Raw genomic sequence first — 24,567 nt, forward strand, 5'->3', positions numbered from 1 at the left:
CCAAAATGTCTACTATTCTTTAGTAACCATATCAAAATTGTAATCTATGCATCTCAGAATGTGTTTGACCACTTATCTTGATTCTAGTTGATATTGCTTCTAACATTGCCATTTCTGTATGTTCACATATAAGTAAAATATGCTGGGATAACAAACATCCTTTTCTCATGTCTTTTCCCATTCTGAGCCACCTGTTTCCAAATTCAATAATTATTCATTGTAAAAGTTATTTGGAAGAATAATAAAATATTGTGTGGCATAACCATAATCTTAGTATATTTCATTGTCATAATATACACAAACTCTCCCCTCCTATAGTCAATAAAGACAAATCTTTTAAAAAAATATTATTTGCCTCTTTCCACATCTTACATTAACTATCTAATACACCTTTGTACCTTTTATGAAATTTCTCTGTGCAACTGGTGTATCATTCTCCATGTATCGCTCTGTTCTTTGGTAGCTTGAATAAGAAATCAGCACGATGATTCAGTAGTTAATACATTATTTTGCATCTCCCTTTGTGAATTAATAAAATATAAATAAGGTGATACCAACATGCCTTTTCTGTTTGGAAGGATGGTGAAACAAGAAAAATCTGAAGTAGCTGTTCTGTTTGTGAAGGTGAAAGTAAAAAGATGAGTACCATTATCGTCACTTAGGAGCAACAAACTGCAACTAGTGCAAATATCCAGCATCCTGGGAAAGAATAATCAGTTCCTCATTGCTGCTATGAAAATTGCATGGATATACTGTACCAATGTATGCACCAGGAGCTGAGTTCAACTGGAAGTATCTTTGTATTATTTGTAATAATACTCCATTAGCCCCCACAATAATTGATGGAAAAGATTTAACAATTTTGATGCCATGTAACATACAAGGTAAGCTATATGACAAATATCAAAGTGTCTCAAAACAAGACGCTTCAGAAAAGCACAGTTGCTATTCATGCAGATGTGCATTCATTTAATAATCTAAAAGAATGAATACATCTCATTCATTTCAATTATAAAACCAGCTAAATTCAATGGATGAATTCCAAAAGTAAAATTCATTACTCATTGTTTTCACTTGCATTATTCTGTTTCTGCTGAAAAAACATACATAGCAGTGGGCTGTATGAGTTAAGGGGAGGAAGGTAGAATAGTAAAATTGACAGGAATGAAATGAATTATACAGAATAGGGGACTTTGTCTGAGCTAACTTTGGTAGTCTGATTTTTTTCCCCATAACTAAGCCTTAAACATTTCACACTATATACTGTAAAGGAGTTACAAATGAAAGAACAACAGACAGTTTCCCATTGATACCTAAGGCAATATAAACTGACTTTATCTGTGTCTGAAATTCAGTAGGCACAAACTAGGGATGGGGGAAACAGATGGAAATCATTAGTGTATATATTAAAGGCTCATATGATTTAAAACATTCCATTGTCATCAGTAGCAAAATATGTATTTTAAAATTAATAGTAATAAGATCATTTAAAGCAATGAACTGAAAATGAAAGCTAAAAATTGACCTTTCAATAATGAAATGAATGGGGATCTTCTGTAACAATTACTTGTTAATACAACGTATTTTGTAATTTAGCTACACACTTGTATTATCAGTATTTGAACATTTTGACAAGATTTTAAACAAGAACTACATTCATTATTCACAATGTTTAGAGAAACAAGTCTTCGACAAAATATAATAGTTTTATGCAATTCTATTTAAAAATCACTGTTTTGATTATATGTTCACTCACCCACAACAGAAATTAACAGCTATTAGGTTCTTTGGCAAGCAAGAGCCCATTACAAATACATTTTGCCATTTTTTTCAAATATTTCATGTTATATCTTTAAACCAAAATATTCTATTGCACTTTTAATTTGAACTGTTCTTTTAAGCACCTTAAAGCACGGGTCCCCAACCTCCAGTCCATGGACTGGCACCAATCCGTTACATGGCAGAAACTGGGCTGCGCAAACAAGTGATGTCTCATCCACAGGATGTAGGCAGCACATGAAATCACGCCCCCCTCTGGTCTGTGTAAAAATGTATCTCCACAGAACCGGTCCCTAGTGCCCAAAAGGTTAGGGCATGCTGCCTTAAAACATGGTACCTCGTTTCATAAATTAAAGTATGTCCAGTTTTTCAATCACAGTCATTTTAAGGCTGAATACAAACATCCTGGGAAAATACTTTTATCACAAAGAATATTACAACATGCAGAATCAGACAGTTATAATAATTATAATCAGAATTCTAATCAGAATTAGAATACTAATTTTACAAAAACTTGCTGAAGCATTCCCAAACAAGGTGCAAAAGAATCAGAATCATTCATATAATTGTTTTAATTCATCTGTTTTTTCCTTTTTAATGTTTTGTCACTGAGTATAGCATAGTGGATTTGTCTTCATTTTGAGATTCCTTTTAAAAGTGGAACTTTTCTTCAAACCTCTAGGTTTTAACAAACACAGATTTTGGGACATATATATAAACCTTGTAAGGAGATTTTGTTTTGTATTTATTCCTGTTTTTATGCTTACATATATTACACGGGAGTGGACAATCTGTCTGTTCCAGATATTACTGGAAAACTGAAAGGCTAACTCCTTTTTATTGACATTATCCAACATTTCAGATGCTATGGATTTTTTAAAAAGAGATTCAGCAGTCCATTTTGTAGAATTTTCCAAGAGCTGAAAAATATTTTAAATATAATTCTCCACATAAAATTTAAAACATTACACTGAACACATTATACAACTATATAATAAAAGGCATAATCTGTTTACATTTTCCCATTTTTAAGTACAGTATAGAGTTCTCTTTTCTGGCAGCAGTAGAAACCAATAAGCAGCTATTAGTTGTGCAATATTATAATGCTGTATGTAGAATGTATGTTTATGCCAGTAAAAATATATTGATGCATTTAAAGTTCACTTGAAGCAAAATTAAAGGCGTAAAAACCTCTAGTGAAGTTTAGTACCAGTTCTTCAAAAAAAATCTCTATCTAATCAGTTTGAGTCTAAGCAATAAAAATCCCAAATATTTACACTGTATCAAAACAATATAAAACTTTAGTAGTCACTTTCAGTGTGCAAAGTAAGCAGAAGCGATTACTGACTCTGCAAAATCTTGTTGAAACATTCCCAAAGCAGAGTGCCAAACAATCAGGAATCTTTAGGTAATTTTCTTGGGTGTCTTTTAAAATAGTTAGGGTTTTTGTTCTCCTTTAATGCTTTATTGTCAGGATAACTTCTAAGGTTAGTGCAAATTCATCCACCATTTAGGATCTGTAATCCTTCCGAACTGTGTGCGCCATCCAGTTCACTTTGTAGTCCAACTTTCTCTGAGTGCTTCATCAAATTTCTGCTTAAACTGTTTTAATGCCTCATCATCATTTTTTCCTAAGGCAAGAGAGTCCTAAGAACAGTAACAAAAACATGGTTATTTGTCTTGTGTGCACTATATTTTCAGATTATTTTGCAAACTGTTGACAAGATTTATTATTCTGCATTTAATTCCTATGGGTTTGCAGAACTCAACAAAATATGATATAGTGCTAGCATTTTTTACTTTTAGGTGAAAGGAATTTATGTTACTATACAACAAACAATAAATAAATAAAGCTGAAAGTTTGCATATGCTGAGTAAATATCAATTCCATATTTATTTATAAACCAAAATTAACAATAAAATATTCCTTCATGAAAGAATCAGTTCAGTAAAAAAGAATCTGAAAAGTTCCAGGTATAGAGTCCTTTCTAAAATGTGATTTAAGCTAGAAAACATATTTACTGCACCATTCTTTACATAAGAATGATAAAAGTGATGTTCACTTTTTGGAAAATTATTTTTGCCCTGTTTATTAGAGAATTATTCAGGAGTCAAAAAAACATGGGTAAACAAACAAAAATTCATGTATCCTTGCGTATTTTCTCAGTGGAAACTATTAGAAAAGTGCATAAATTATATGTTATCACACACATTGTCCAAGAAATAAGTTAAAGAGTCTCTAAAGAGAAAGAATGGGCAACATGATGTCTTCCAAATACTGCTGAACTCCTGTCTGGTCTGGCCATCATGATAAATGAAAAGGCATGAGGAGAACAGCCTTTCAATAATACAGTATCTTGGGTTAGTTTAGGGCAAGGGGTATCCAAGGTTGGCCACTTGTGGACTTTAAGTCCCAGAATGCCCCAGCCAGCCATGTTGGCTGCGGTATTCTGAGAGTTGAGGTCCACAAGTCTTAAAGTAGCCAACTTTTGAGATCCCTGGGTTAGGGAGTTGAGGTGGATATTGTGGCAGGGCTGTGCAAGGACTCTGCCTGAGATTTTAGGAAGATGCCACTACAATAGTTGGAATTAATACTGCTATCTGGGTAGATGCATATGTTCATCTTGTATGAGAAATAGTAATATATATTTATATATTTAGATAATTACTCTGAGAAAGCTTTGACAAAATTTAGAAAAAATATACAATACTATCTGACTACACTTTTAATTATTTATTTAATCTATATCAAGTTTTCTTGGAGAGCATAAAATCTGACTAAAAATTAAGAAATGAGTTTTGCAAACAAGGAAAGAGTTGAACATATTTTATCCATATACCTAAATTATTAGAGATGTACCTTTAGATATTGGATGTCTTTAACAGAGGTTAGCTCTGGAAGCCCAGCTGTTAACATCAGTGCAAATAAAGTGATAAATAGGTTGCCATGTCTTCGCAGGATCAAGTATGCTTCTTCACAGCATTGGCGGAACCTTAACATTAGCATTCAAAAACAGACACTGTAAATCAGGGCAATAAAAATAGACAGACTGCACAGGAGGGTCTGGTTTAAGACATTTATAAACAAAATGAATTCATAATTGATAGTTGATGCTCTCATCATCACTGCTTCTTATTTTGCAACTCTTTGAAAAAAATACGTACAGCTTATTTATTCTGAAAAGTACTTATTTGCAAATTTTGCTCTACTTCCTACTTAGTAACAGCATATTTAAGAGCATGGTAACTCCAGTTATTTGACAGAATGAAACTGTGTATTATAATCCAAATTAGAGTGAGAAATATTCATACAGACATGGAACAAGTGAGTACATCATAGGTAAAGATTCCCCGGGATCAGAAATATGATTGCATTCATATCTGATGTTAGGACAATTCATGCAATCCTGGATATCAGTTATTGGAAACAATTTTTTTGACTATTCTCCAAGAGAAAGAATAACATTTCACAGTATTACTACTGTTTATTGACTATTCTATATAAATTTAAAGACATTATTCCCCCAACTGAATAATGGGCATTGTTTGAAAAAGTGGTTCTCCAATTATTACATTTAGCGCTGAGTTCCAAGAACAACTTTCATTTATGTTCTTAAGATATTCATGATAATACTTTTGCATGTTTTCTAACAAGTAGAAAAAATCATTTTCATTCTTGTTAAAAAAAGGAGACCTTATTTATTTCAAAAGAATTCAATATATGACTTTGTGATCAGCAAAAATATTTTATATGTAAAAATAATAGACTGCATGTGTGCACATGTGTGTCCATACATACACACACACTCACTCCAAGAATTCCTTTAAAAATCAATAGTGGTTCAAATTCTTATAATCTGATGTACAGAAGAATGCTTATAAAAAGATTACTTTTCTTATAATGTCTATCATTAGTTGCCCTCTTTCATATACAAAGCTAGACATTAACAACCTGAATATGTCCATTTACATGGATAATATGTTCCATTTTTGGGTTGTTGTTGGCAACAAAAGGGTTGTTATTGCTTTCTTAGATTTTTCTTTTAATGTTCCACTCCTATCTGACAGTATGGAGCTTTCCTATATATTAACCAGGTCTAACCCTGCTTAATCTCCCATCTCCCACCAACCAAGGTTTCATATAGCATCAATTTGATTCTGTCACATATGGATCTAAGACTAAACCAGAACTACATTATTCTAACATGCTTAGTACTTACCGACCAAATTTTTCTGTGTTTCCAGTTTTTCCTTGCTGGATGACATGAATAAATCATATGTAAGGATGAAAGGGACTCGTTCTCTTTTAATTCCAAATTTGGATTTGAAGTTTCCAAGAATATGACCAAAATCTATATGAAACAGCTGGGAAACATAATAAGTCATTATTTATGGGGAAACATTCATATTATTCATAACAAAACACTATTATTTTATTTATAAAGTCTTCTGCAATGAATTAAAACTGCATCTCTTCAATTACAATGAATAATTGCAAGTTCTCAATTAATAATTTGCATCTTTTCAATTAAACCACCTAAATGATTAACTTATTTCTCTTTGGAAGGGAGAGGAAGATGTGACTAGAAGAAATGCAGTGGCTATTGGGTCAGTTGATGGAAAGGTAAAAGAGTATTGGGAACAAGGTGAGCTTCTGGTGTAGTGAAATATTTAATCTTCAGTCCTTAATGTCAATTTAGAGCTTAGAAGTATTCATTCAGGAAAGAATTTATATTTAGGCAAGTATTTTCAGCTATATGTTTGGCAATGGTTAATTTGCTACTTTATAGCTGCCTGAAAAAAATATAAGCCCATTAAGAATTTTGAGTTAATCCCATCCTTATTGAATTAAACAACAATTTAATGTTTGCCAAGTAGGATGGGGGTAAATCAAAACAGGTGCTAGCTGCTTACTCACAGAGAGAAAATTGCTGCATAAGGAAGATATCTTGTGAATGGCATTTAGTGCAAGGAAGCCAAGAGGAGAAAAAAGGCTTGAGCAGATAATAACTCTTGAGTTATTGAGCACTATAATGATTCTTTTATTAAATCAATACATAATACTTCACACATATCCAAGGTTGAAGTTATTGTCACGTATCAAAGAAGATGTGCAAAGCATGAACTTACTCAAAAGCCTATTTAAAAATATTTTAAAGTCATGGCCTTATTTTCCTATTATGTGGAAATGTTGTATTTGTTAGAAATGAAATATTTATAGAATGATTTTATTGGAATGATGAACTTAACAATATACTGTGAAAAAACTTTTTTCCCGACAAAATCACTGTTAGGATCACTGCATGCCAGAAAGCCGCATAGCAATCATCATTCTGAGCTGGGAGTGAATGTCTCTACTGGAACATTCCAAACAAACCTTAATATTTTGACTCTTACCTGACCATTCTTTCTGACCATGATATTGTCACTGTGTCGGTCTCCAATACCCAGGACATAAGTAGCTACACAGTAGCCAGCACAAGATAAAGTGAATGCCTCAATAGCTTGATCCAAATCTTCTCTAAATTAAGAAGCAATGGGTTTTATAAACAGACTTGAACTAGGCATTTATAATTTTATACTACATATATACTTTAAGAGCTGCTTAAATTACAGAGCTGAGACTCATTCAGTTTTTCTACCACAACAACTCCAAGCACATTATCAAGAAAACATCTTGCAAAATGGAATGGCAAATGCAAAAGGAACTTTTGGAATTACTTCCCGCTAATTCACAACATACTATAGCCATTTCCCCAATAATTACATCTTCACATCATGTAACTATTAATAAAGTGATTTAAGATCTATGTTCTTTATTGTTATTTGACACAACAATGATTGTATGCCTCTACAAGACACTGTAAGCTGCAAGCAAGAAATAATATGCATTTTTAAACCCTAAAACTTGTATCATCTGAACTGCCTACAGATCTGCTTTACTACAAGAACACCACAGAGCACTGCAATGAAGTTCACACATTTAAAAAAATCACACTGAGTATATGAGACAAGGTTCCAGCTGCAAAAGATGGTTCTGGGTAGGGCAGCAGTGGCGCATGGTGCGATGGCAGAGAAGGCCTGGCAGTGGGAGCAGTTGGTGGCAGTGGGTAGGTGGACAACCAAAATGCAGGTGCGCCCAAATTTTGTTCATGTGATTGTGAGAGAAGCTTTCACAGCCAGAACTTTGAGGAACAGGGGTAAGTCCCTTCATTTAGTGCTGCTGTAACTTTGAATGCTCACCGAATAAATGGACATTAAGCAAGGATTACCTGTACATCAAAGAATGCAATTGAAAGGAACACTTTAAATTTTAAAAATGCTAACATTATAGGAAATCACAAGGGTAGTGAGAATGATAAAAATGATATGGCTGTAGCAAATTTTTTCACGAAAACAATAGTTGGAAATGCAATAATCAAGTTGGATTTTTCTTTCACATTTGGCAGGAACATTGTAATATAATTTTCTATAATATTCTGGAATATAATTTATAATGATATGAACTTTTCCTTCCAGCCTATTTTTAAAATATCACTAAATTTTAGTAATTTTTATAAAGTATACTGAATTGGTTTTGTATGTGGTAACAGCTGTTAGAATTGTTTTACACTAGAAATTACAATCAATTTATTATCCCCCCCCCCAGTCTCTCTATCTCTCTCTCACACACACACATTCTATAGGTGTCGAGAATATTACATGAAAAAATACATTTATTTGCTTATGGAGTACTGTGCAACATCTTAATGTATTTGTGAAAACTGTATCAATGCCTGACAATAACAGTTTAACAACATTCTGTCCCCCTACAACAAATGGAAAGGTAGAAAGAGTGATTGCAAATTACAAGAGATGTGTTTTTAAGTCTCTGGGCAGAGGCACCACTGAAGACCAACTAGTTTGTCACAACTCCTTCAGTAGTGAATTTCTCAAACGTCATTAATCTATCAGAAAACTGAAAGATTGCTAAAACCAGGAGTAACGTAATTAAGCATTTTCTACATACCCAGTATTGTATTCTTTAAGCCAATTTAACAGAGCATCTTTGTTGAATGCAGCAGCTGCTGCAACATTACTGCTGTTGAGTTGAATGTCTGCAATTGTTTCAGAAGCTGAAACCACCTCAATTAAACCAGAATAATCTCCAGTTGCTAAACAGCCATAAGGCAACAATCTGGAAAAAAATATGAGTTTATAATTAAGACAGAATATTTTTATTTATCTAAGTTATTTTTATCTGATTTTATTTTCTACAAAGAGAGTTTAAATCAATATGTTGTCCAAAATCAGTATTTAATTAAAAAAGGGAAAGAGGAAAGCATTGTTCTGAATTTCTAAAACTCTAACAACAGATGGTGCTATCTCCCTTATTTATTTCTAAGTACTACAACTGAATGTTAGCCAAATGAAATTTTTAAAAAAGAAAGAATGCATGAGATTTCCAGAAAAATACATTTACATAGAGGTCATTTGCAGTTACTAATTAAATATTTGGCCACATTTTTAGTGCTTCTGTTTCTTCTCAATCTATTGTCTACCTAGGGCCAGGCTGATGAAAAGTTTTAGGAAGCTCATTCATGTAACTTTTAGTAATGTTTTGTTGATCCTAATAAATATAGGGTTTGGATCTTATTTGTCTGAGTGGAGTAGCCAGATAAGTACTTCTTATAGATTCCTAGACAAGGTTCTTCACATAATCTTTTTTCAACATAAACTATATTTTTAATCACATTATATTCTGCTTATCTATGGCAAGCTTTGGCAACCTTCTCTTTGAAATCTCATAAGATTTCAGTAGAAATTGTCATATCAGATTTCCAAATCCGGCAACCTTCTAACACAAGATCTTGCATAAGAACATCAAATTCTGAGCAATTTCAAGAATGTTTAAATAAATACATATATTTAAAGTCTTCCTTGAAGACTGAGGTCTGGTGAGCATTCTGATGAATATGAATGCTGTGCTGCCCACCTCCACTCTTTGGCAATTGGAACTGAATTCAAAGTACAATTAATGAGAATTTTAAAATGTAAGTGAAAATTCTTATTTGAGGATTTTAAATAAAACACTGAGGAAATCTACAGCATGAAGTTAGCTGCAAGATCTTTTAAGTTCTCATCCTCTCTGCAGTTCAGTAGCATCAATATTGGCTTAAATCTCCTTTGTAGCTTTTAGCACTAATATAAAAGTGTATTTAAAAACATGCATAAAGTCTTCTGCTGGAATTAATTGTAATCCTACCCCCTCCAACACTTCTTAAGAGGTTGGTAACAATTACAGTGCTTATTTGTAAAATCAGGGATTTTTGTTTTGTTTCCAAATTGATGGTAAATCAGTAACTGACTTCTGAGCACATAACCACACATTTTCTCTGAGTAATAGTTCCTAAATGAATCTTTTGTATTTAATTTATTCTGCTATCAGATGCATAATTATAGAACATTTTCTCATGAATACCTTATTACTTTCCTGGGTTACTTGTTGATAAATATTGCTCTTATCTGTGTGATTACCATATGCCTGAAGTTCATTCTGTTTGTTAAACTAAAATATTTAAGAGATGAGCTCCAGATTACCATCTGGTGAGTTAAAGATATAGTTTCTATCATTAAAAAACCATTTTGTTTCTTTTATATCCACTATTGAGAAAAAGCAAAGTAACTTTTCAAATGTTGCACAACTGCCCATTTAAACAAGGACTAAATAAATACATTAAGCATTAACAAAGGAAAAAATATATCGTGTATGAAGTTGTTACTACTGTTGTTAATTCTGCCTTTCTTATATATGAAACTCAAGGTGATGCGCATACCTAATACATCCTCCTATTTTCTTCACAACAACCCAGTGAAAGCTGAGTTGAGCTGAGTGAGAGTAACCGGCCCAAGGAGGGAAAGCACAGGAGCTACTTAGAGAGTAGCATTTATAAATCAAACTGGGTAAAGTATGAGCATGAGTCAGTGTTGTCATGCTGAAGGATATATGAATAATGCAATCAGTACTATTTTAATATCATTAGTAAAGACATAAAAATAGGCATTTTATTATTTTTCCTTGCTAATCTTATTTATTTATGTTTCTTTGTTTGTTTGTTTTCCTACTTACTTAATGGCAACTTGGAAACCGAAGTACAGTGAGCTGCATCATATTTCCACCACCAAAATGGCACCACAGAATATAAATTATTCTGTTGCCATTCGTGGTATTCCAACAGGACTTAGTATGATGCTCAGAGAAAAATAGCTTTATTTTAAAGTGAAGATTGATGATTTAAGCAAGGATTTGAAAAGTTGTAGAGGGAGACTGGGATTGATAGTTACACTCATGATGTTCCAGAATTCTGGGATTTAATAAATAAGGTGGAATACAGTAACAAATTATTTCAAGAAATCTATGTGCAAAAATAGATATCTCAGGTTTCATGATACACATAAAATATTATAATATTAATAGTTCATTTCAAAAGATTTGCTACAATTTGAATACAAGCATTTAAATCTGGTCTTTTCCATCATAAATGAGGGACAATCAATCAGAATATAACTGAAAGGGACTTTGGAGGTCTTCTACTCCAACCTCCAGGAGACCCTATACCATTTTAGACAAGTGGCTATACTATGATAGGTAATGAAATATTCTTGTATCTGACATTATATTAAAAACTAATGTATCTTGGTTAATGGTTTATTTTTATTGTTCTCTATAGGGCAGCAATTAATTTCTTATTACATAAAGCTAAAATCAGGATGCAACTTTTTTGTATTGTTGAAAATCCTTTTTTATCATATTAAACTAGCATATTGTATAGGATTTGTTCTTTAAAAATGGTAATATATGCTTCTATTCCTTGCTAAGTATAAAGAAGTATTTCTTTTAGAAATTATCTGAAGTTGTGCAGGTAACTTTGAATCATTTTGTATGTTTTCATATAAGTAGTATTTAAAAATAATAGTAATACTGACAATCTAAAAAACAACATTAAGAATCCACTTACCGAAGTTCTAGCCCAGCTTCTTTCCAAAGTAAATCCATTAAACGTAACATCTGAAGAGTTAACATGTCTTGTCGTAGATCTGTAACAAAAATCGATAGTTAGGATATGTAAAATAATAGAAAAATGTGCAATATATAGGTAGTCTGTCAACCCTGAAGCTGATTTAACCAAGGCTATTTTTTAGGCTTCAGAGTTGCCACACTTGAGCTGAGGGATAGGGGGGGAATAGAGATAGCTGATGATTTTTTTAGCCAAAACAAAATATTTTCTCCTGGGAACCAAGGACATTCCCACAGGTAGTCGGAGTGAGGAGGAGTAAAGTTAGCAGGCAACCAGATGGCACCTTGACTGGACCATGCAGAGGTGGGCTTCAGCTAGTCTGGACAGGTTCAGGTGAATCATTTGTTAAAATTCTGCCCAGTTCAGCAATCCACTGGCTGACCGCGCCCCTGCCTGTTTTTCAGCCATTTCAGCTTATTTCCAGCTGTTTTTTAAGGCAATTTTTTTGGGCTGTTTTGGATGTTCAGTAGCAGTAAATTAATAGGGAAGGAAATTGAATCAAAGGCCTCAACAAGGTACAACTTCCCTCTCTATTTATTTACTACTACTGAACATGCAAAACAGCCCCAAAATGCTTGAAAACGGCACAACCTCCCCTCACACAAAATGGCTGAAAATAGCAACTGAAATTTAGAGCTCAATTGGGGTCATAAGTTGAGGACTATGTGAATATGGAAATTTTTCAAACATCAATAAAACATACTTGGATTTGTAAAAAAAATACTATTTCACAGAATGTCAATATAATCTGCCTGAAATAATGCAATGTTCCACTACACCTTTTTTTTAAGTCTAAAACTTTAAGTTCAAAATACTATGTTAGTAAATCTAAAATTAAAATGCCAACAGCAGAAAATAAGTTTTCTATGTACTTACCATCTCCATTTTTAAAAATGATTCCCACCATGTCAGCACCAAATGCTTTGTTACTGTATACTATCCATAAAGGCTTCATTTTTGAGTCCATATATTTACATTTCTCTATACTAGAAGAAAGGTAATAACATTTTTGGTGAGTTCAGTTAAAAGATTAATGAGCCATAAAAATGTATTGGGAAGAAATAAGTCTGATGGAAGGTTATTCTATAAAGGAGTTTTAGAACTTGGACAAATGCTTTTCAAAACTTTCATTCTGTTGCTTCAATATCAATTACACTGGCAAACTGGCACATTACTTGGTATTAGTGGCTACTAATACAAAACCTGAAATAAAGATGCATATTTACTTTGAAAATCAATCTCTCTGAGAAAGAGAGAGAGAGAGACAGACAGAGAGAGAGACAGACAGAGACAGAGACAGACAGAGACAGAGACAGACAGACAGACAGACACAGGAGAAATTGATTGTAATTTCTGGTGTAAAACAATTATAGCAATTGTTACCACGTACAAAACCAATTCAGTATACTTGGATGAGTGCTCTCATCCAAATTTTACTGAGTTTTGTGTTTAAAAAGTTGTCACTTAAGCTATTATTGTGCATATTTTGATAATACAATTAGCAATAAATTATTAATTTAAGCCATTATTTCTGGAAATGCTAAACATTTAACAGTTTAACGGGTAATCCAAACTTCACTCCAGATTAGAACTGACATTTTAATCTTAAAACAACAGAGATTTGCTTATATGACTAAGATTGAGAAAAAGAAAATGTCAGCCACATGTAGGAATGCTGCCTTATGCATGGCCATGTCTACTAAGCAATAAAGAGCACAGAACTTAAATAATTGGAGCCTTCTGTTGTTTTTTTAAATACTACAACTTATAGTACAGTGTACATGGATGAATGAAAGCAGGCCATCTTACCAAAGTTCTGAAAGTAAGACTGACGGATTTAGAGGGGACTGGAGATGAGAAAGAGCCTCTTTGTAAGCGTTTTGCTTTAAACAGGTATGCATTGTATCCTTCCCTTTAGCTTTGCTTTGTTTCATGGCATTCAGCTTGATTATGCTATTCAAAGTCTTCAGCTTATTCAGTGCTTCAACCTGAAATACATATTTGAAAATGCTACTTTCTAGAATGAATGAATGGGTTCACATATCACGGTAATTTGTGCTTTGTTTAGTACTGGCTACTGTGGCTTATTTACAAATATTGCTTAATCAAATCATAAATTATTAAGATGTATGAAGTATGCATATGTCAATGGATAATCCAAAGTACAGGCAATAATTTCTAAAATTAAGTAACTATACAATATTATGCAAACTCTTTTCAACACTCAGCATATTAAATTTTTTTAAAAGCCCCCCCAAAATCAAGGATATTTTGTTTTCCCCTTATATTTATTTTCACCATATAAAATACAAGGTGATGCATATGGTAAAAGCACTTTTCTCTGAGCTGCACCAAAACCAATTATAGCCTTTGACAAAGGAGCCACTTTTAAGGGAGCCACAGAAGTGAGATTTAACGTTTGTTTCTTTACGGCAATCGTAGCTAAATGATAACTTCTATAAATTTTCTATATCACATCTCCTCTTATCAATTTAATTTAAATAGGAGATAGCATTGTGCCAAAAGAAGCTAACAATAAATTGAAGTAAAGTTCTTTCCCAGAAGTACAGAGAATTCCCCACATAGCTATTTATTTTATTGGCAACTAAAAAAGCATAAATATATAACAATATTAAAACAATATACATTTGAAGACAACATTTGTTAACTGTTGAACCAGAAGCAAAGAAAATGATAGCCAATATGATTCCAAGAGTGACCGACATAGTTTTATCTTGAAATAGAAAGCATTTTTAACATGTGGTCAATAAAAAAGCATCTAATCTAAATGGATTAGAATGACCTTAATATCATCCCTAATGCAGTTTTTTTACAGATAACATAGCAACCAGGGAATTGCTATTATCAGAAGACAAATTTTGATGCTGGTACATTTACGTCTACAGGATGCAAACAGGTCTGCTCTCTATACCTATCAGAGTTAAAAAAGCATATTCTGTTTCCCTGAAAATAAGATATCCCCAGATAATAAGTCCAATTGGGTTTTTGAGCGCATGCGCTAAAAATAAGCCTCCCCCCCAAAATATTGCAACACAGCAGTAACCAAGAGGTGACTATGCTTGCTGCCTCCTGCACGTCAAAAATAATAAGACCTCCCCGAAAATAAGGCTAAGTGCTTATTTCAGGGGTCAAAGAAAATAATACCCTGTCTTATTTTCGGGGAACCATGATAGTTAAAATGTAACAATTGTGAAGATGACTGTGAGGAGCAAATAAAAAAAAATTCAATTCTTTTACTAGATTTATGTCTGTCTGTTTCAGTATAAATTTTTTAGTTTTTGTTTCTTTTTTCCCAGTCTGTGCCCTTAAATCTTGGATGAAAGATACAGAATCCAACCTTACTTTTGACAAACGTTGACTATTAATATGGACCTGCTAACAAACATTTTTCTTGGTTGTTTCTCTCAATTTTGTTAAATTACTACCTCCTTCATTTCAGAATTCTAGAAACATAATGCTGAAGCTATGGATATGACCTTAGACCATGAATTGTCAGACATTTCTTAATATCCAGTGTTTGATACTTTTACTCACTAAACAAAAAGAACAATAATAGCTTCTTTACAAATCTGAAGCTTAAAACCGTATTAATAAACATGGAAAATATATTGCTTAGTAATTAGCATCTACTTATATTTTCCCTAGGTTCTGTAAGGAAAAAAGGATTTTAGTATAAAGCATGTTTTAAAGGCTTAAACTTTCTTACACAAGGCTGAGTCATTCCAAGCAGGATGCTATGGAAGCTGTCCAGAGTTTGATTATAAAGAAATGACAAGAGACTTGTCAGGTCAGCCATCTGTGAAAACCAAAAGATCCCTGCTTTTCTACAATTGTAGGAGCTGTGCAAACAATATGAGGGAACAAATTCAACCTGTACTGGACAAACAGAAACTTTTTGAAGCCTTTCTAGGTTCAATTTCTTCCGTGTTTGCACAGTTGGGAATTTTTTGCCCCTTCTTTGATTGCACTGACATGCACTTCCTCTAAAGTGCACAAAAAATGTCACAGTCCACAAAAGACTAAACTGAATATATTTAAAACAGCTATTAGCTTTTAATGGTTTACTCAAGTATGTTAACGTATAATTAAGATATTTTCTTATACTATAGGAGTAGGTAATTATTTTGTGAGGTAAAGATTCATACCTGATTTCAGGAGATTAAAAAAAAAACCCTCTAAAACTATTATTTTGCCAGTTTCCCAATGAATATGGTCAGCAGCATTTCACAACTGGTTAAGCAACAATTACTGGTTATTTCTACAGATAAGACAACTACTGTGAATTTGTTAGGTGTTTTTCAAAAATGTCTGCCCTATAAAAGCATTTTACATCATACTGACTTCGTGCAAATAATCTCGGGAGAAGGATTTAAAATAGTAGTACCTGTTTGGAAAGAACTTCATGTGAGTGATGCTTCCACGACAATAGGCTTCCAATATCACTCCAAACTGCAAAGAAACTGCAGGATATGCATTTCTGATCTACGTATGTATAATATATATTGAAATCAGAAGGTAGATAGTTGAATGTACAGATGTTAAAACCAAAATTATGTTGTTACTGCTCTACAAATAAACAAATGCAAAGACAAGTACACCCTTGCATGTGGAAAGAATATACCTAAAAGACAATACTCAAGCCCTTTGCAGCAGAAGTTAATCTAATCCCCCAAATTCCCCCAAGAAAGTCAATATAACTTTAGAGCTCCAGACTATAGAAGTATCAAAAGGAGTGGAAGCATGACTTTTGGAACTGCAGCTTTAGAAATCAAAAGGGAGAAGAAGGCATTTTGAAGGCATGCTGCAGTTTAAAAGCCTGATCATTACTGTTTTTACTCATTAACTGTAGGTAGAATATTAGAAGAACAATCTGATGGATCCTTTCTCTTTAATTATCTCAGCTGGATCAATGCTTTTTGAGATGCTGATTCAATGGGGGACAAAAAATGGATCTAAGGATTAATGAATAAGACCTTACGATGTAAAACAATCTTGTATGGAATGAAACCACACACATGATTGTGATTTTTATGAGGAACAAAAAGAATCTTCTGATATATTTTATCACAAATGTATAAAATGTAAATAAATCCAAGACTGGTCTTCTAGTAGTAAAGAAAAAGTTCACTGAATTCCAAGACTTAAGCAAAAGCCCAAGCTACCTTGTTGCTTTTGAAGAACACAACTGTGTCAACATTAAAAGGGACAAGGGAAAAATATACACATCTTTAAATAAATATTTGATAAACTATAAAGAAACTACCTAAAGAAATTACGTGGTTCTGCTTCTAAAGAAATACTTTGAAAAAAATATATGGAAAAACCATACAAGTAGAACACGATTATTATCAAAATAACACTTATTTAATCTTCTATATAATGCAAGATACTTGCAGACTAAACCTTTACTATTTTTTCACTGCTGTCTCATAGCAGTTCCGCCTTCATGGGCACCATCTCTCAAAAGCCCTTAAAACCTTGATGAATTCATTTTGGGATGTGACATATGAAAAGAGTAAAATTAATTTGATAGGCTCCAAAGGAGCTCAGTTTGTACCTGCAGTGTTTAAACTCTTCTTGGCTGAGATTCACATTCCACTTTTTTAGAGTTTAGTTGAGTCCCTACAAGTCATTCCCTTCCACTTGATACAAAGCCAATTTTTAAGTTTCATTTTCCAAGTTTCCTACTGTGTTTCCCTGAAAATAAGACAGGGTCTTATTTTCTTTTGATCCCAAAAATATGGCTTGGGCCTTATTATCAGGGGAGGGCTTATTGTTTTGGGGTTGCCGGGCGGCTGCTTCCTTGCGAGCAGGCTCCTGAAGAGCCGGGCACAGCCTCAGGGGTGAAGCAGCCATGAGGTGACCACGCTCACAAGCAGCTACCTGGCAAACCCCCTCTCCAGCCGGGCAGAGTACCATTCACTGACCTAGGGGTATCCCTAAGGCGCAAAGCCATGTGGCGCTCTGCCTGTCCCCCAGCTCCCACAGCTTGGCACATTCGGGATACCCCCTAGGTCAGTGAATGGAACTCTGCCTGGCTAGAGAGGGAGGTTGCGCGAGCGCCTGTTCCACTTCCATCTCACAATGCCTCCCAGCTTCACCATGCCCTGGCCCAGTTCTTCCTGCAGAGCCAGGGCACTGCTGCCATTGCCGTGCTCCGAGCATAAACTTCTCCGGCTTCCAAATTCCGGAACTCAGCTTCCAATTCTTCCAGCAGCGGCTGCTCTAGGAGTGTGCTCTAATGGTTGTGGGCCCTATGGCAGCCAGCCCACACCATAGAGTATACTCCTAGAGTGGCCCACTGCTGGAGGGAATCGGAAGCCGAGTTCCGAAGTTTGGAAGCTGGAGAAGAAGTTATGCTCAGAGCGCGGTGGCACCCTTGGCCCTGCAGGAAGAGCTGAGCCAGAGCATGGTGAGGCTGGGAGGCATGCGACCTGGGGGTGGAACAGGTGGGTCGTGGAACTACCCTCTCCAGCCAGGAAGAGCTCCATGCACTGACCTAGAGAGTATCCTGATGTGCCAAACTGTGGGAGCTGGGGGGTGGCAGAGTGCCATGTGGCCTTGCTGCCTTAGGGACACCCCCTAGGTCAGTGAATGGTATTTCTGCCTGGCTGGTGAGGGGGGTTTGCTGGGCGGCTGCTCGTGAGTGTGGTCACCTCATGCTGCTTCACCCTGAGGTTGTGCTCGGCTCTTCGGGAGCCCACTTGCAAGGAAGCAGCCACATGGCAACTTCTCACTCTAGCCAGGCAGTACACCACTCCCAACCTAGCGGTATCCCGAAGGCGCCAAGCAATGTGAGTGCCTTTCCCCCAACTGCCACAGCTTGGTTCTTCGGGATACTGTAGGTCGGTGAGCAGTGCTCTGCCTGGCCGAGGGAGGGGGTTGTCCAGGAGGCTTATTTTCAGGGGATGTTTATATTTTTCCCACACAAGAAATATGGTAAGGCCTTAGTTTCAGGACAGGTCATATTTTCAGGGAAACACGGTACTTCCATTCTTAATGCAATGGTGTACCATGCAGCCAGTTACTTAAAACTGAAATATCTACTTGGATTCATATATATTTTACTGACTTAAGGTACTTTTCTTACAGCCTTCTGTCTCCTCTAATCTTGGTTATCCACATTGATTTTCATGGGCCACAATTTCTCAGTGGGCTATGAATGAACATTCAACCAACCTTAGGCAATATGCCAAGGACACAAAGATAAAAATAGACCTGTCAATCTTGCCTAGAAAACATTTTTGCCTTTCTCTACTTATCCACCATGCTAGATAACAGTCCTGCAGTGTCTCCACTCAAATGGGATCACAATGAAACCCTGCATCATATTTTACTTCCTGCCTTATGCTGACACTCAGCAAGAATTGTTATCCATTTGTGGTCAAGTACTTTCATTCCCTTTATATCCAGCTGTTATAATGAGATCAGTGTCACAAAAAATTGCTTCAGAAACTACAGCAAATCTTTCTTTAAGCAACTCTTAGCTATTTCTTCCAAGTTGATCATTCAACTGTAGATGGTTTATCCAACTGACTATAGTTATGCATTTACCTTTACATGCATTTTAATTGATTCTTAGTAATATGCTTGTATTCAAGAATTGTATATTGTATATCTATTTGGAATTCACTTATTTACCATTGACTATGGTAAAAATAAACCATTTCTCTCTCTGGTGTTTGAAAAAATCCCACAATTAAAGCATTTTTAAAATGTCATCTACTTTTAAGCATTCTATTTAATTGGTATAGTGAAAACATAAATTATACACATATGATATAAAACAGAATAACCAAATATAATATTTGGAATGAGTAGAGGGCCCCCTTCTTATTTGCTGCAGGTGTTTTGTATAACAAGTTCATTTCAAATCTTACCTTAATGCCAAAACAACATTGTCCTATCCTTCTGTTTGCCAGGGCTTTCTCTAATAGGAATCTGGAGAGGGCACAGTCAAGAAAAGCTTCATATTTCAGGACCTGCACAAGCTGCAGGAGATACTGAGCAAGTTCTTCATCACTAGAAATAGGTTAGAAAAAAGGGGATAAAACCCAGTGGAATCTGGATAAATGCATTCTCAATTTTATACTATTTTTACATTGTCATTTAAACTTTCTCACTGAAGAATATAATAGCTAAATTAAAATCAAGAATAAAACACTATGTACATACTGGTATATATTTACTGATTTGTAAGATGTATTTAGCTCCCAAAAAACCAAAAGAATACAGCTACCTTCTTAAAAAATTAAGTTTTAAAAATAAGATAAAAATCCAAACTTAATTAGAACAAAACACAAAACTAAATATTTGGAAAATTAACAAGTGGTATCATGACAGATCAAAAAGTGGCCTGTTTTTGTCAATTTCCATAATGCCATGATTGTGAGAGCCATTCAAGCTTTAGGTGGCACACCATTCCAGGGGAGGCGGCCTGCTATAGAGAATACTTGATGCTGGGTTCTCTTATGCTACTATAGGTGTCCTAATAGAGGGTACTCCTTAGCAAGGACCGTATAATATTCTAGGTAGAATAGATGGAAAATACAGCGGAAGGACAATCTTAAGATATATAAAAGGAATTGTAAAAGGTCAGGCTGAAGCAAGTGAATACAACTCCTTCCCAATCTCCTTTTTGAAAATCTGAGTGACCATTGTGCAGGACCAAGAATGCAACCAATACATAAAAATGAATCTGCATATACATAACCTGAATCGCTCTTTAGCCAGTTGCCATCTCCTTACTGGGCAGCTGATGCAAATTCAAAGAAGATAGCAATAGCACTTTATACACTGTTCCACAGTGCTTTACAGCCCTCTCTAAGCAATTTACAGAGTCAAAACGATCTGGTAAACAATTCTCCTGTAAATCATTTCACAAGAACAACCAATTTCTGTACCACACTCTTGCCATTCAAAATTTTCTGTAGCTGAAATCTAATCACCTTCTTAACAACCTTGCCAAGAAATGGCAAGCTGGAGACTTGCTGATTATTTTCTGAGATGTTCAGACCAAAGGATTGCTTTTTGAGGAGGAGATACACTATCACCTCCTTCAAGACAGGCAACAGACCTAGCTCATGTCTTTGTGCCCTGTCTGGAGGCAGGTACCATCACCACAAGGAGAAAGTTATAATTTACAGGTGGCTGGATTCATCTCTGAAAGATACTGTCAACTTCCTTAGGTGTCATAGATATCTACATCTTTACTCTTAACATTAGTTACATGAATTTTATCTTAAGATCAATGGGAAAGTTCAAAGACTCCACCTTCCAACTTTCTTGCTGAAGAAAATACGTATGTTTCATTTCAAATGAAATTGCAAATAATGATCATATCAACAGAGAAAATATATTTTATCCATTCATATATAAAAGAATACTCTAGTACTAAAGCAAAAAAAATAAATCACTAAATTCAGTCATCCAGTCATGGCTGCCAACATTCTCCTCAAGACCCTTCTAGAGCACAATAATGATGTAACTAGTACACTAAGTCACATCATTAGAATAGGCCTAATCACATCACAGACTAGGCCTACTCTGGATTCCATCTGCCAGCCAAATGTCGGCTGGCGACTCCCCGGGGGAGAGCCTTCTCTGTCGCAGCTCCAGCCCTTTGGAACGACCTCCCCGTGGAGATCCGGACCCTTACTACTCTCCCCGGCCTTCCGCAAGCCACTAAGTCCTGGCTGCTCCAGCAGGCCGGGGGCTGTTGAAGTACCCAGCCCCCGGTACTATGATGTTGTGTATTTATAAATTGTTGTTTTGTCTATTTATCCCATTCCCTTGTTTATTGTAAGCCGCCCGGAGTCCCTTCGGGAGTGGGCGGCATACAAGGCCAATAAATTACTACTAAACTACTACTATAATGCTACAACAACATTAGAGAGGGTACTGGTAACTATGGCATTTTCCGCTCTCAGACTCTAGCATTTATAACTTTTGTCAACTGAGATTATTTAAACATTCTTTCTGTTTTATATATTGCTTAGAAAGGAAGATGCCTGCAAAAATTGACATAACATGCTGAATGCAAATGATCTCCTGAAAGATATAACACACGCAAAACATAAAAAATTATGAAATAATTACAATATGCCAATGCTCAGTAGAAACAATCCTCTCAAATACTGTTACTATCTCAAACTTAGACAAGTTTTACAGGGAAAAATCCCTTGTTTACATTTTACGGACGTCAAATATTCTGTTAGCAATTTAGCCTTGGAAATAAATAAGAAATGCTATTAATCATATACAGCACTGTACAGAAAAGTCAACGGCCCACAAACCCAACAACACGCACTGATAATAGTAAGATTTTTCTGAAAAAATTCATTGAATACATAAATCTATGCTTTAAAATTAAACAAATAAACAGATTCTTGGAAACCTATTATATAAACACACATACCAAATCTGTTGCACATCTGCTCAAGTGTACATTCCTGTATGTTTCACATGACATAATCCTAAATTTGCGAAGAGTCACCTCCATAGGACATTAGTTGGATGCTTTCTAACTTGGCATTTTGAAAACATCTGTGTCTTTCCAATGCTTGTAGCATTTGCCCCAGAGAGAAAGGGAGACTTGTCCTCTCCTGACTAGACACCACTTCCCAAAGGAGGACCACCCAGACTGATCTTACTGATATCATCAGTAAACTGGGATTTTAGCCTGGCCTACAGCTGGAATTGTTTCCTGAGTTGGAGAATTTATTTCACTCAGGTAAAAGCCACAGGATTTTCTTGTTGAGATCCAACTTGTGAGCCAGTTACTAGGATAAAGTTACCACACTACTCACCTCATTTGTCGTAAACAGGCCACAGCATATTCTCTTACATATTGATCAGGATAGTGAAATCTAGTAATTCTAATGCTTCTCGGGGAGGCAGTTTTGACCATATCTGAAGAAGAGCCTGAAGCTGTTCAGAAAATAAACATAATATATGCAGAATTCAATAAATAAAATATTTATGAGCAGAATTCATCTATAAATAGAGTTGGACTACTGGAGCCAGGAGAGAGAGGGAGAGAGAGAGAGAGGGGGAGAGAGAGGGGGAGGGAGGGAGAGAGGGGAGGGGATGGGAGAAGGAGGGGGGAGGGAAGGGAGGGAGGGAGGGAGGGGAGGGAGGGGGAGGGAGGGAGGGAGAGAGGAGAGAGAGAGAGAGAGGAAAGAGAGAGAGAGAGAAATCCCATTTGAGTTGCCTTGAATTCATGGAGGAAGGACTGAATATAAATCTAAAAAATTAGAGATTTTATTCAGGTAATAAATAAAATATTGCCCCCTCACATACACAAAGGAAACATGTTCCACAGAGATGTAAAACATAATATATAGAGAGACACCAGTTAAGACTTCATTCCTCAGTTCAAAACTGATGAGGAGGAGAATGGTAGCACAAACTCTGACCTCTTTAATATTCCTATTTCTAGCCAGTTGGAGAAAATGTCAATAATTTGCATTGTTTTCTTTTCTTCTATGATGTAAAAGAGGGAGATTTAAAGCTCTTCATTATTCCTCTACCTGTGACAGAATAAAGACCCTGTGTGTGCAGAGGGTTAGAAAAATCAGGGTGATCTGCAGAGTAAAATACTAAAGAGAAACAAGGGGGTAGTAGTTCATATAAATCAAATCAAATGAAATTCAAATGAAATATTAGAGAATACATTTATGATACATAAAGAAAGAGATGTGTATAATCCCCTTAATCTGGACACAAATTAGCTCAGTTATGTTTATTTGCAAATTCTAAAAACAGGGACAAATGCTATTGGCAATTAAGTTGACAAAGGACTGGTTATTTTTATATAGAAATAGTCTCATATATCAACCCTGTTATCTGTTGTATCTTATTTGATTAAATGCTAATATTAAAATTAGTTGCCCCATCGTAAAAGTGCAAATACAAAGGATACTTTGAGCATTGATGTATCCCTGAATTACACTTGAACTCAACATGCTGAGCACCAAAGAGCTCTAACTTGAGTCCTTCCTTGCAAGAAACATGGAATTTAATATTCTGTATATTTGGCTTCATCTATACAATATCAGATAACAGAATCCAAGCATTCAAAAATGTGTGCAACATATGGACTATTGTTCTGTTGCCACTAGGATTATGATGCTTAAAAAAACTTAAAATTAGAGGCAGAGGTTAGTGAACTAGAAAAAGTTAAGTGATATGACCCTTAGAGGAAACAAGAGCTCAATGACCTGAGAAGGAGCCAAAAAGATTCCAAAATACAGCCAATTCTTGTTTACATTCTTTCTCTGAGCTTGAATAAGAGGGAAATGCTGACCAGCTAGATCAACATCCCAGGTGGGTACTGGCTGATCTAAGAGTGTTGGTCAGAGGCCAACAAGGGGACTTATCACATCTGGCTCAAAGCTTTCCTTTCTTAAAACCAAATCCAAAACAATAATACTTTTACAGGACAATCAATATATTGATTCAGAGCAAAAGTATCTACAAAAAAAGTTCCCATTATAAATAGGAAAATTGCAGCAACTAGGAATCTTTCTCCTAATTTCAGAATTAATGAACTATGCCACTTTCTAGCTACATTTTAATAAATTTAATACATTTCTGAATGTAATAAGGTTGATGCAATATACAATTTTGCTCTTATAAAATATTAACAGACAATTAGTATTCTTTATGGCATTATCTTATACAACTAGATTATTCAAAAGGTTTTAAA

General features: G+C 35.1%; 1 protein-coding gene across 1 annotated transcript in view; it reads right to left on the minus strand.

Annotated features, from left to right (window-relative positions):
• Positions 1-1,431: 1,431 nt before the first annotated feature.
• The window catches only part of PIK3CB (phosphatidylinositol-4,5-bisphosphate 3-kinase catalytic subunit beta), an 81,876-nt gene continuing 58,740 nt past the window's right edge, over positions 1,432-24,567 (minus strand). Inside the window, 14 exon segments of the mRNA XM_032225669.1 lie at positions 1,432-3,333; positions 3,336-3,426; positions 4,640-4,772; positions 6,000-6,054; positions 6,057-6,144; positions 7,177-7,300; positions 8,789-8,956; positions 11,778-11,856; positions 12,714-12,823; positions 13,647-13,850; positions 16,258-16,340; positions 19,739-19,880; positions 22,667-22,721; positions 22,724-22,787. Of these exon segments, the coding sequence (XP_032081560.1) occupies positions 3,290-3,333; positions 3,336-3,426; positions 4,640-4,772; positions 6,000-6,054; positions 6,057-6,144; positions 7,177-7,300; positions 8,789-8,956; positions 11,778-11,856; positions 12,714-12,823; positions 13,647-13,850; positions 16,258-16,340; positions 19,739-19,880; positions 22,667-22,721; positions 22,724-22,787 (1,440 nt within the window). The 3' untranslated portion in view covers positions 1,432-3,289.

Source organism: Thamnophis elegans, chromosome 10 (genome assembly GCF_009769535.1).
Source record: "Thamnophis elegans isolate rThaEle1 chromosome 10, rThaEle1.pri, whole genome shotgun sequence".
Classification (NCBI taxonomy): Eukaryota; Metazoa; Chordata; class Lepidosauria; order Squamata; family Colubridae; genus Thamnophis; species Thamnophis elegans.